Source organism: Pollicipes pollicipes, unplaced genomic scaffold, assembly GCF_011947565.3.
Source record: "Pollicipes pollicipes isolate AB1234 unplaced genomic scaffold, Ppol_2.1 Scaffold_7261;HRSCAF=8764_pilon_pilon_pilon, whole genome shotgun sequence".
Classification (NCBI taxonomy): Eukaryota; Metazoa; Arthropoda; class Thecostraca; order Pollicipedomorpha; family Pollicipedidae; genus Pollicipes; species Pollicipes pollicipes.
The window spans coordinates 21,001,623-21,015,167 of NW_023597054.1; the positions used below are offsets into that span (position 1 = coordinate 21,001,623).

The 13,545-nt window shown below is 47.9% G+C and overlaps 1 protein-coding gene across 1 annotated transcript; it reads left to right on the top strand.

Annotated features, from left to right (window-relative positions):
- The first annotated feature begins 1,256 nt into the window (after window positions 1–1,256).
- LOC119111163 (uncharacterized) lies at window positions 1,257–10,047 on the top strand. The gene is made up of 6 exons (XM_037234989.1): window positions 1,257–1,265; window positions 1,723–1,893; window positions 2,299–2,403; window positions 9,227–9,397; window positions 9,802–9,906; window positions 9,976–10,047. Exons 1-6 carry the CDS (start codon window positions 1,257–1,259, stop codon window positions 10,045–10,047), a joined length of 633 nt encoding a protein of 210 aa, XP_037090884.1.
- The last annotated feature ends 3,498 nt before the right edge of the window (window positions 10,048–13,545 follow it).

Consider the following 13,545-nt stretch of genomic DNA (forward strand, 5'->3'; position numbering starts at 1 on the left):
GCATCCATTTAATTGCTGGAAGCATTTGACAGCCTGTGCAAATACGACTACAGCACGTAACTTGTCTAGCATAGCCTATGTAAAGCAATCAGCCCCTCCCCTCGCTGGCTCCGAATCTGCCCCTTGCGGTTAAAATTGATTACATACATTATTCAGTTTGATCAGTTTGAAATAACACTATAGTACACTCCACTGCAAGATCTCCTGCATATTGTCAAATAGTCACTCATGCGCGCTTTTGTGTCTGACGATGGAATGCGGAACCGGATAGGCGACAGTTGATGAGCCATCACACGCCACGTGAGCAATGGTTGTCCACTCATTATCGTCTTACCAAAAGCCTGCTGTCCTCCACACCCTGATGTGTCTGCTCAGTCTGCAATTTTGACGTCACATCACGTCAATTATGACGTCACATCACGTCAATTATGACGTCACATCACGTCAATTATGACGTCACATCACGTCAAACAACAGCTGCTTCGGTTGCCACAGATCGGAGAGCGGCTGCAAGTCACACACGCTGACGGCGCTTCGCCAGCCATCGTTGCACCCGCTGCCTGCGCTGGTAGCAAAGGTGCCGATTTCTAGAAGGTCGCGTCCAAAGTCCATGGTTGGACCAACAAAAATCCAATCGCTGCAAGACACCAACCTGCTGCGGGTACCCGTTCAGGTCCTGAAGTAGAAGCAGCTAAAGAAAGACCACCCAAAGCCCACCAAAATGCGTCCAAAAATCAGTTTCTTCATGTATTTTCAATCCACCTAAAAAGCATAAAACCACCACCACATACAAGCAATAACTCAAGCCACACCTCTCAATACATCCCTTCACTTTATCCGAATGATAAGAACTAAAATTATCGTCTGTAAGTGAGGCGCGTCCTGCATATCAATATACGACACGACAGAATGATATCGACTATCCAAAAAAGTCCGAATATTTGTATCCATGTCCGTTCAATTTCCAATTTAATTTTAAGATTCTTCAACTTTATAATCTAATCTGCACCTGTTTCTGGGAGCATGCGCGGAGGTGTGCACGGAGCTCGGACGATCTCGCGGCTGGGCATTTAGCCAGCGGCAAGCGCTGTGAAGGTCGCCATCGGCTGTCGGGGCAGGGAAAGGTCGGCATGGCGGGATAGCTCGCCCGCGCGACGTCACCGCTGACGGCGCTTATAAGGCCTGGAGCTGGAGCTCTCAGCATCAGTCGCTTGCTGCAGCCGACTGAGCACCACAGATCTGAGAACCACAGAGCCATGCAGCTGGTGAGTGGTGTGTGCTGTAGTCGCCCGAACAGCGGCCGTGTACCGGGAGGCCGAACGAGAGGATTACCAGGCAGACGTGGCACTCGGCAGGCCCCATGACAATCTGATACCCGTAGTGGCTAACGCATCTTCAGGATAGGGAGTTCCATCATTGTTACAGAAACATGCCCAGTCGAGGACTTTCAAGTTATCTGTTTTTCCAATAACAGATTGGATAACCAGGCAAGTTCGGGAACTTCCAAATGCGTAACAAATGTTGGGACAATCACGTGTTAGTAGACAATAAAGATAGGAGTTCTGTGGATTAAAACGAATTGCCAGAAGCAATTACGTATTTGCTAATTAGTAGCCAGATATTTTTTTTTTTGTTGAACTCCTAAATCACGCGTTTTCTTGTCAAAATGGTGCACAGATATTGCAGGCATTGTCCTAAATAACGCGCTGGCCTTTTCCCTAGCTCGTCTTTGCTACACTGGTGGTTGCGGCTGCGTCTGCTCCGCAAAACTACAACGCTAATGAGTTTGTGAGGTCTGGACTGCCCAAGATCCGCATTCTCAGCCAGAGGTTCGATCAGGATCCCGACACTGGAAGCTACGAGTACAGCTACGAACAGGACAACGGACAGGCGGTAAGTTTTTGAGGATTTTATTATACTCATTTCACATGATGACACTGTATTTCTCATCTGGTGAACTGCTGACACGTTATGACTAAATGCGTTTGATTAGGGAGCGAGTCATCCGTATACATTGCCAGGGATGTACTTGTTAGTCAGGAGCGTAACATAAGTCGCAGCCAAGCCGGGTGCTGTTGGTCTGAGTCTTGCACTTCATGCTGTCCATACTTCTGGGTGTGGGGATACGAAGACTCACTTTTATAATCGGTGCATAAATCACACTTCACATGAAAAAGGCCATCGGTTCTAACTTTGTTGTGGCAGTGTCTTTTTTGTTTGTGCGTTAGTTATGCAGCGCATAGTTCTAGGGATCAGCCTTCACCGATATTAGGCATAGTGTGCATTCTGCATTTGCAGGCGGCTGAGACAGGTCAGGTGTACCCTGGACCTCAGCCAGAGACAGGCAGCCTCACCCAGCAGGGCAGCTACCAGTTTGTGGGCGATGACGGCAACACCTACCAAGTCAGCTACGTGGCCGACGAGGGAGGCCACCAGCCACAGGGCGCCCACCTGCCGGTGGCGCCCGCGCAGATTCCGCAGTATGAGCAGCTGAGAATTGAACACCCCGAGCTGTTCTGGGCAGAGCAGCAGCAATACGTTTAGGAATATCAGTCGTTTGGGCTGCACTGTGATATCGTCATCAACCCAGATTAACGTTTGTAGGTGGAGAGCACCACCGAGGGGCTCGCTACATTTACTTGCGTTTAATGCCGCCTACGCGAACAAACTCAAGCTTTGCTAAGAAATGAGATGATGAAAGTCATCTACACATCCTTTTCTTACATTCGTGCGGCTCTCTTCCTTGCGGTTGTATTATACGCCTACAGGTTCCCTTGGTGTCTCCTCAAATGCCGTGAATGAGTACTGTGTGGTGTCTTTGTGCGATGCGTGCTAGTTGTTATAAATACACTTGCGTAAAAACGTGACGTGTTTTCATGGCAGCCACGGGCTCGATTTTTAAATTGAAGCGGAAGGGCTTATTGTTTGAGCAGAACACTGAAAAGTGAGTGCTTTGTCCCAGCCTGCAAATAACACCATGTTTTGACGTGCTGAAGGCTTGATGTGCACAAATATATCAGATATGGAAGTATGATGGAAGCCGCATTGTTCTAAATAAGCACACTGCATTATGAGTCATAGTTCATGACATTTAGTTCAAGCCCGAGTCCGAGTCCTGGTGCTCTGGGCTTGAATCGAGTTTTTTTTACTTAATTCGGTCATCATTAAATAGCCCGGGTCTACGGTCAACTGCAATTATTTTTACAGCTAGTGGTTTGGAGTCTGCGTTCGAAATCTTTGGTGGATATTGTAGCTGTAGCCTAACTGACCTTAGCCTGATTGTAACTCTGCCACCAGGGGGTTCTAATAGTTGTCAAGAAGATGTGTCGTTCCTTCCACACGTCCATTCCCCTCCTAATTCCCACAACCGAAGACAGTGATTGCCGTACATAGGTGCTTCCCTTTTGCTTTCTGCGCATCATTCCACCGGTAGGACGTCAAATGAAAAAAAAACAGGGTCAGTTTAATGAGGCGTAAAGACAAGGTGGCATTGATGTCAAGAGCATGCCCTGGCAACATATTGTGGTTCATAAAATCCTTGTCCTGACGTTAACCCAAACATAATGTTAATTTCAAGGTGAGCAATAAAACAACAGGTTATTTCCATATCCCCTGCACCTGAGTTCTGGTTATTAAAACTCAAGTACAGGAAATGTGAATGGTTCGACATTTCTTTTCTCGGCCCGGATCATCGCGTGGGTCATGGAATTGCAACATTTTAATAACGTGATTATGACGTTATGAATGCCAAGGTGACATTGAAGTACTCTCCCCGCAATAGTCTTCCCATCTTCGCGGGCGTGTAGCTCAGAAACAAGACGGACTTAGATCTGAAGAAGGGTAGGGATGTGAACTGCATGGAATAACCTTCAAGATGGGTTTTCAATTCAACATGTCATAGAAATGAGGAATACTCCCCTCAAATAAAATAAAACGAGCACGTGCTCATAATATTTACAAAGTTTTCCTGGCCGATACTCCCACGTCTTATATCACCTACCCAACACTATTCAGCAAATAAGTATCCAAACATAAGGTCGCTGACCTACGGCAGGTCGAAGGCACGCCATGCATTCAGGGAAGACAATTTCTTTGGAACCGTTCTCTGTGATGCAACAACAGGGTGCTGGATGAAACCATACATCCACGAAATATTTTCTTAAGCAACACATCATCTGAGCTAGGAAGCTTGATTGACCTAGGATCAGATATGAAGATCAGATAATGTCAGAACCTTTCTTCTACTCAAGAGCTTGCTTCATTGCATGGTTTGTGGTGCTCATTTTAGTAAGAATTTTTTCATCCAATTTGCTTGGCAGTCGGCATCGTAAGGAATCAACAATAAACTTATATGGCGCTCAAATAAAGAACATAGGTATCGGGGGGCGGGGAGGGAGACAGTTACTACGCCCCTGTGCTGAGCCTTTAGCGCGGCTGCTACAACCGGCTACAGGCTATTCCAGTCAAACAAAAAGCAAACCCTGAAAGTTACTCACCTCACCCTGCAGCTGGTGGGTGAATGAGAAGCCAGGGATTCTAGCAAACTGAGCTGTCGGGGCGGGCTTTACTGCAATGCTCACTTCAAGACTAGAAAACGTCAGACAAGAAATGCTTGCTGGGGACCTGTAGCTGTTGCTATTCAACTGCCATGTATTGGTTGTTGTTGGAGACCACCGCCAGCTTACCGTCCAAAAGGTGTAAAAAACAGAGTGTCTATTATTGTTAAGTGTTTGTGCATAAAGTCACCACTATGTACAACCGATAACCTAGCCACTACTGGCATCGCTGGATTCTGTGACTCGAATCAAATGAAAGTAGATGGTCGTCGGTGAAAGATGTACATAAGGGTGCGTCATCGGTAACAAAATCAACGGAGACAAAGAAATTCTTTGGCGCAGGAGTCCAAAAGTACACGGCATAGCAAAAGTTCTTCCCAAAAACTTAAATTTGTGAGGCGCGAGTCGATCGAAACATCCCCGAAAACCGATGCCCGGCGTTGCAGTCACCCTATGCTGGACGACGTGCTCTGTCGCAGGTAACACCAAGCCGTTGGTGGCAAGCGGCACAACATATCTTTGCGTATAGAAACGATGCTACCGAGCGCTCGTTAAGCCGTCGTACGAGAATGTCCCGGTATAAGGCCTAACATTCGGTGCAGACATTGCCCGATTGATTGTCTTTTGGCGGAAACTCTATGTGCTGTTGAGTATGAACTCGTAGGAGCATGCTGGTTAGAATTGCTATAGACTTTCACTTAGCTGAGACAACTCACGTGATGCAAAAAAAAACTGTGTATAAACTGTGTATGAAACAAACTCCAGCTCCAGCTCCAGCCACAGACGTCCTTGGCAGTGCGGCGCTTCGTCGCGCTCCTGGTGTGAACCAGATGGGGCAAAACAGCCAGCGGTGACTGCACTTTGTTCCGCAGCTCGCAGTCACTAAGGTCTCACAATGGGGACTGTGTGACTGGTCCGTGCCAGGGAATCAGTTCGGTGTTTCTCACGGCCTCGAAGCTTACAGCTGAGATGGCGAAATCCCTGGGCTGAAGAAGACCTTTGGTTTGCCGCTCACGAGCGGCGCGACGATCGGAACCACTTGTTCGCGGACAATATGGTTCTTATCCCACACCACGTCTAGCAGCAGGTGTTCCGGACGGACCCAGTACCCGTTGCGCTGGAGGACTGGCTGCACCGTGGCCTATGTGTGCTGTGGCAGGTCGCGGAGCAGCGCGATGCTCCGAAACAAGTTGCGCAAGCCAAAGTCGCAGTCGCTGTTTTGCCGGATGGCGGACCATACCGACGCATAGTGACCGACCACGCGCTGGGCGAGGCCCTTGAGAGCGCTTCTGGAGGTCTCGGTAGAGATGTGAACTAGGAGTAAACGAGCGGCCGCGTCTGAAAGCAAGAGGGAATATGTTGAAACAATATGTTACTGAGCATTAAAAAATACATTCAAGTGGTGCAATAGAAAAATTATTACGCTTTTTTGGTGTATGTAATTATGCCGACATCCACTGTCCTTAAATGTGACGGAATACATGTCAACAGATATACTAGTAAGCATGAACCAGCCAGCAAATGATGCGACGCACCACGCACGGCACGAGGTATGATGATAAGGGAATACTCAACAGCAAGGACATGCCATATCAATAGATACTCAGCTAACTTTAAACACTCATCGCTATAAATTCGAAGATAATGCGTTTTCATACTTACCTGAGATGGTTCGATGGTCCGATTCGCCACCGGGCTGCCACGTTTGGGACCAAGCTGTTTAGAACGCAGGAGACCAAAAGGAACAGCAGGTGCTGTTTGGTGCTCATCTGCTGAATCAGGTCGACCGGCAGGTTTGGCACGTGCACCAACCTAGGCTTGAATGCCACAACGTCCCTCTCCCAGATCTCTCCGACACAGGTCGTGCTTTCCAAGCTCAGCAGCAGATGGCGGAGGTTCAGCTCGTTGCCATGCAGCTGGCAGATTAACCTGTGTACGGGTGATTCGGTGACCAGCTCAAACAGTCGGAACACGCCGCCTATTGTTTCGGATTTGACGGCCGTGCCATCGCAGCCGAGCACATTGATGTGACCGTCGCAGTGCGGGCTCACTGAGTGTAGCCCGTTGAACAAGTGCAGGGCGCGGCCGAAGTCGGACGTAAAATGAGCCACGTAGCGACTGCCTAGCTCAGTGATGACAACCACGTGTTTTTCGACGGCATTCGTCTGGCTCCGTGTGGCTCATGTAGCTCCTACCTTCGCGACTGTCGGAGTAGAGGATGCGAAACCTGACTCGTGGGTTTCTCCAAAATTTTAACGAACCGTCTCCTTTCTCGCTCTTTCTCTTACGCAGCAGATCTTCTTAGGATCTGCGATATTTGATTACAAGTGGCCAGTCCGTCCCTGCTGTCTTGTTGAAAGGCATTGATGATAGCAGCAGCGGCCTGGTTCGAGCGACCGTAGCTGTCAACCGCCAGAGCTGTGCTAGTCAGATCGTTAGCGTTATAATGTACAGTGACAGTGGTCTCAACCGGAACAAACAATCGGCGTCGTCGCCACCTTCTACCATGTACGAAATCGTGTAAGAGTCCGTGCCCTCGGCTGAGTCGTCAGCGCTGGGACCACTTAGTCCCTGAGCGGGCTCGGGGTCAGCACTGGCAGCCAGCGCTGGCTCAGCAGGCGGCGCGGGCTCAGCAGTTGGCAGGGAAGGCGACTCAGGCTCAGCAGCAGACACCGCCTCACTGGCGGCCGAGCCACGACGCCCCTGGAGTTGTTTGGCCATCCTCCGCACCTCGCGAGCCTCCCTAGTCGCAATCGTATCCCGCTCATATGACCCCTGGGTGAGCTTCCAATGCATGTACTGGTCCTTCATGGCAACCTCCTCCTGATACACTGTGTAGACATTTGGGCATGGAAAGCTGCACTGAGGCTTGCACTCGCATTTCGTGACATCAAGAAGCTTGTTGAATTTCGCGGTGGTGGCGCTGCTGTGTCACTATCTTTCTTTTTGCCATTTCTTGCTGATAGTTCTGTTGGGATGATATCAAACTTTCTCGATCAATTTTGTCACATATTTTAGATGATGAACTGGGATCGCTTCGCTGGTGCACAGCACCATAATTTCTACCGTCGCGGTCCTGAAGATGGCATTAGTAAGATTCCTCTTCGATTCCCTCAGCCACCTGATGTAGCTCAAGGCTTTCCCGTAGTCGGTAGTTGGTGGTGGGACAGAAAAGCCGGGTGACTTACCACAAAATGTTTTATGCGCGACCGGAGAGCATTAGGTATGTTTATGTAAGTAACTGGTCGAAATAAATGCTTCAGTAAAAGCAAAACTAAACTCATGAAACCAAATCACCCACGAAAAAGCACATGAGTTGCAAATCAACATCAAATGATGCGTTAGCAATAACAAACTTGAACCTAACACGGTCTGCTGGAGCATTCTCAAAACTGCATAGCTTTGGGTTTTACCAAAAATCAATGTTCATAACTAAAAAGTTAGCTTAAAAGATGTTTACCAGTGTTTTGCCGGTGCTCTTCATAATATCTACTTTATATTCAGTCCACCAAGTGTCAGTAGTGTGGAAGTGGCAGCTTTGAGGGTGGTTGGAAAATGATCCCAGTGCGTAAAATAGGTAGCGCTAGTATTGGACACGGTTTTCTTGGTCTATCAAAGAAACACTGCTCTCATCTCACGGATATCAACAGTAGTGCGGTGTGACAGACCTGAAAGTTTATCACTAATTCGTTTAAATATACGCATAATATTAATCCATTAAAATATATTTTCCGGACAATTTATCATCAATCCGTAAAGACTTTGTCTCAGCTGACTTCAAGAGATTCACCCCCTCGATGACACACGCTAATGTACATCATGCATGCCAATTTGCAACACGAAAGAATGAAACCACCTGTCCAAAAAAACCTAGACATTTCTACCCCTGTTTGTGGAATTTCTAACTTAACTAACTCTGGAAATTTCTGAACTTGCCAACATTTGTAATGAAATCGGCACTTCTCCCCAGACGAGGGGCGCGGAGACATTCGCGGAGCTCGGACGATCTCGCGGTCGGACAATTAGCCGGCAATAATTACTGACGAGGTCACCGTCGGCTGACGGGGCAGGTAGCGGTTGGCACGGCGGGATAGCCCGCACGCGCGGCCGCGCCGCCACCGCCGCTTATAAGGCGCGGAGCTGGAGCTCTCGGCATCAGTCGCTTGCTGCAGCTGACCGAGCACCATAGATCTGAGCACCACAGAGCCATGCAGCTGGTGAGTGGTGTGTGCTGTAGTCGCCTGAACAGCGGCCATGTACCGGGCGGCCGAACGAGAGGCAAGCCAAGCAGATGAAGTATGGAGGTCGTTGCACGCAAAGATGCTGCACGTAGTGTTTAATGCATCTACAGACTAGGGTATTGAATGATCGCGACAATAACATGCACAGCCAAGGAGTTCCAAATGATTGGTTCTTCTCAATAATTGACTGAGTGCTTCTGGAAACGTTCCAAGAATTCCAAAGGTGTAAAAGTATTTGTGCAGTCTTATGCTGATAGCCAACGAAAAGGCGGCTTTTGTAGCTTAAAAAGGGTAGCAACCAAGAAGCATTTGCTCATGAGCAGGGATAAAGTGCCTATGATTGTTCACGAAATGATTCTTTTTTCTTCTCAAAATGGTGCACATATATTGTAAGTCTTGTCCTAGCTGACGCGCTGGCCTTCTCCCTAGTTCGTCTTTGCTACACTGGTGGTTGCGGCTGCGGCTGCTCCGCAAAACTACAACGCTAATCAGTTTGTGAAATCTGGACTGCCCGAGATCCGCATTCTCAGCCAGAGGTTCGATCAGGATCCCAACACTGGAAACTACGAGTACAGCTACGAGCAGGACAACGGACAGGCGGTAAGTTTTTGAGCAGTTCATCCCTCCTCATCGTACGTTATGCCTTGTGGATTGCTAATCTGGTGAACTGTTCATCTTCATGACCACATGTCTTCGATTAACGTAGCGAGTCATCTGCATACATTGCAGGATTGTATTTGATAGTCAGCAGTCAGCAGCAGTTAAGCCGCAGTTCAGCCGGATGGTTTGGATGGTCTGAATCTTGCAATTTAAGCAGTCGATGCTTACGAGGGAGAGGAGGCGAAGGCTAATTATGTGAATGGGTGATTAAAGCCCACTTCACATAAAATGAAATCGGTTCTACCTTCAATGCCGAAGCTGTCTTCCAGCTTATGCTTTAGTAATGCAGCGCATAGTCTCAGCCTCTAGTGATAACACCTATCATATGCATGCTTTCTTTGCAGGCGGCTGAGACAGGTCAGGTGTACCCTGGACCTGTGCCAGAGACCGGCAGCATCACCCAGCAGGGCAACTACCAGTTCGTGGGCGATGACGGCAGCACCTACCAAGTCAACTACGTGGCCGACGAGGGAGGCTACCAGCCGCAGGGCGCCCACCTGCCGGTGGCGCCCGCCCAGATCCCGGAGTACGAGCAGCTGAGGATTGAACACCCCGAGCTGTTCTGGGCAGAGCAGAGGCAATACGCCTAGGATCATCGCTTGTTCAGACCCTCTGATAGTAACATCAACCCAAGTTAACGTTTGTAGGTGGAGTGCAGCACGGAGGGGCTCGCTACATTCGAATGCGTTTAATGCCGACTACGCCAACAAACTTCAGGTTTGGTAAGACGTGGGATAATGGAAGTTCTATACACAAACTTGATGTACCTGTTCATGTTCTTTGATTTCACTGGATATGATACTTTATGCGGTGAAACGCCTACAAGCCGTCCCTTATCTGTGTGGTCGTTCTGTGCGCCTACAAATACCGTTCTTGTTCTGCTTAAATGTCTGGTATAAGTACCGCGCAATACCTTTGGCCGATGTATGCCAGTCTTTATCAATAAACGTACGTCAGGTCGTGGCATGTTTTCATGGCAGTCGTGGGCTGGGCATATATATTACAGCATAGGAACTGGTTCTTGGAACAAATCATTTGGAAGCAAATTTTTACTCCGGCTTCCAAAAAGCATTTTGTATTGTGGGTCGTGCACAAATGGCGTAGCCAGGAGATCGAAGGTGCATAATCAACTTTGCATAATTCCCAACGAAGCACATTGCAGGCATGCGTCTGGGTGCAAGGATTTCAGGCCAAGTCCGAGGTCAAGTCCAGACACTCTGAGTCTTAATCGAATTTCTGACTTCTTTTTTTGCAACATTAACCAGCCCGAGTTCGAGGCAAAATGAAGTCATTTTTCACGGCTTATGGGTCTGAGTCCGCGTCCGACTCGTTAGAGACTCAGTCCGCTTTCGAGTTTGGTTCTGAGCCCTAAAGTTTCAACCCGGGTCCATCAGCTGCAAAGTTAGTTCCACATCATAATGCTGGAGGTGGACATTGCACATGAAAATTATGGTGGGATGGCTATGCTTGGTCTCACTGACCTTGTAAGTCAAACTTAATGTTAAAATGGAGCTCCGATAGAAGCCAAGAACGTTTGCCATCCCTCCACACACGCACGCACGCACGTACGCACGTACGCACGCACGCACGCACGCACGCACGCACACACACACACGCACACACACACACACACACACACACACACACACACACACACACACACACACACACACACACACACACACACACACACACACACACACACACACACGTTTCCTTTCTGTTACACCAGAAACATCATTTCACCTGCGAGACATCAAACGGGAAAAAGGGCAGTTAAATGGAGCTTAAAGACAGTGTGGCATTGATATCAACAGCATGCCCATCGTCAGTGATGGGGTTCATACAATTCTTAACCTAGTGTTAGGCGAACCGAAATTGCTGTTTCCGGGTGAGCAATACACAAATCATCTACATATACCTGCTGTATTGGACTTTGCATTTTATCGCGTGGATACCTTTTAATGGCAAATTCCCTGCATCTAAGTACTAATTATAAGTGTCCTGATTCCTGGGTACCAGCTAAATGCAACGGGCAATCAAATAGCGAGCATGTGCTTATAACCTTTAGGAAGTTTTACTCACCGATACTACTATATCTTCACCTTTTCAACACTATTCACCCCCTCCCCCCCCAAAAAAAACGATGAAACCCAGTTGAAATCGGGGACGCCGTGAAGAGAAGGACCACACAGGACTTTCCCACCGTCCCTGAGCAAGTAAGCTTATATACTGGACGATTTCAGAGCAATCTTATACAAACTTACAGACATTAGAAAAAGTGACATTTGTCTTCCCCTGAGCTGAATTTTGGCTTCGTGCGCGGCCGAAATCAACTGTTGTTGACGGGCTTCAACTAGCTGGCAGGGAGGAACTCTAGTTTAGCACACCAAAATTGAGAAACATGTCCTCAATAGCGCACTCAGAAAGGGAAACATGGATTTGAAATATATTTCGTGATGCTGGGTGTTTGGTGGGTTTAAATGGCATGATACATAAAAGACATCGAAATGGCGATTTAGTGCATTGCGCAAAGCACATTGACTGTTGTGAAGTGGCAGGACGTCGTTGGAATTTAGGTCCGCAAATGGTCTGGGATGCGGGCGTATCGTTTTGGGGTTACAAGGGTTAATCAGCGTCAATAACTTAAGCCGGATGACAGTGGATAAAACTCAAGTTGTGCCTTATTATTTCGGTCATACTAAAAAGCGATGACGATTCGTTTTTTTCTCACAACGTCGGTAAACTGTGGGCAAGTGTCGATTTTTTGCCACTCAAGGTATCAAGTCAATACATTTTCTTCAAGTTTGGCTCCTGGCTCCGCTTCTGCTGCTCATTCCTTGATGCATGCGAGGTCATGCTAGAAGAAAGGGCTGATGGTCGTAGCACATGAACAAACAAACGGTATAAGCTCGGCATCTAAGACTTTAAGTACTTGCCTCTCCTCTTGTATTGCTCAGTAACATTTTCGTGCACTCCTGAAAACGAATCAAAAATTGTGCCACTGTGTGATGTACATCATGAAAGTGGCAAAAAATAATAAAAAAACGTGACTATGCTTCATGCTGGTGTAACTGTAAGCAACAACGGCTGAAGTTCACCTTTATCTTATGATGTGTTGCTAGCATGCATTTAATTGCTTGGAGGCATTTGGCAGCCCGTGCAAATACGACTACAGCACGTAACTTGTTTAGCATAGCCTATGTAAAGCACTCAACCCCTCCCCTCACTGGCCCTGGATGTGCCTCTGGCGGTTAAAATTGATAACTTGCATTACTTAGTTTGATCAGTTTGGAATAGCACAATAGTACACTTCAGTACATGATCTCCTACATATTGTGAGATAGTCATGAGCGGTACACTCGGCTTAAAGAATAAATTGTATCCTCATCCGATGACGCTGAGGTGAGTACTGATAGAAATCATCTCAAATTCACACAGAGTAGCTCTACGCTGGGATCTGAAGCAGACGGGCCGTGACCTTCTGTTTTGAGGTCGGGTTACTCATGCTCGCTTCTTTGCGTTTAACGGTGGAATGCGGAACCGGATGGGCGACAGTTGATGACCGTCCACACGCCACGTGAGCAATCGTCGTGCACTCATTACCGTCTTACCGTAAGCCTACTGTCTTCCATACCCTGATGTGTCTGCTCAGTGTGCGAGTATGACGTCGCATCACGCCAAACAATAGCTGCGTCGGTTGCCACAGCTCGGACAGCGGCTGCAAGTCACACCGTTACACGCTGACGGCGCTTCGCTAACCATTTTTGCACCCGCTGACTGCACTGGGAAGAGAAGTGCCGATTTCTAGAAGGTCGTGTCCAATGTCGATGGTCGGAACGGCAAAAATCCAACCACCGCAAGACACCCACCTGCTGCGGGTACCCGTTCAGATCCTGAAGTAAAAGCAGCTAAAGAAAGACCACCCTAAGCTCGCCAAAATGCGTCCAAAAATCCATTTGTTCATATATTCTCAATCCACCTTTAAAGCATAAAACCACTACCACACATAACCAATAACTCAAGCCACACCTCTCAATGCATTCCTTCACTTTATTCGAATGTTAAAACTAAAATTATCGTCTGCG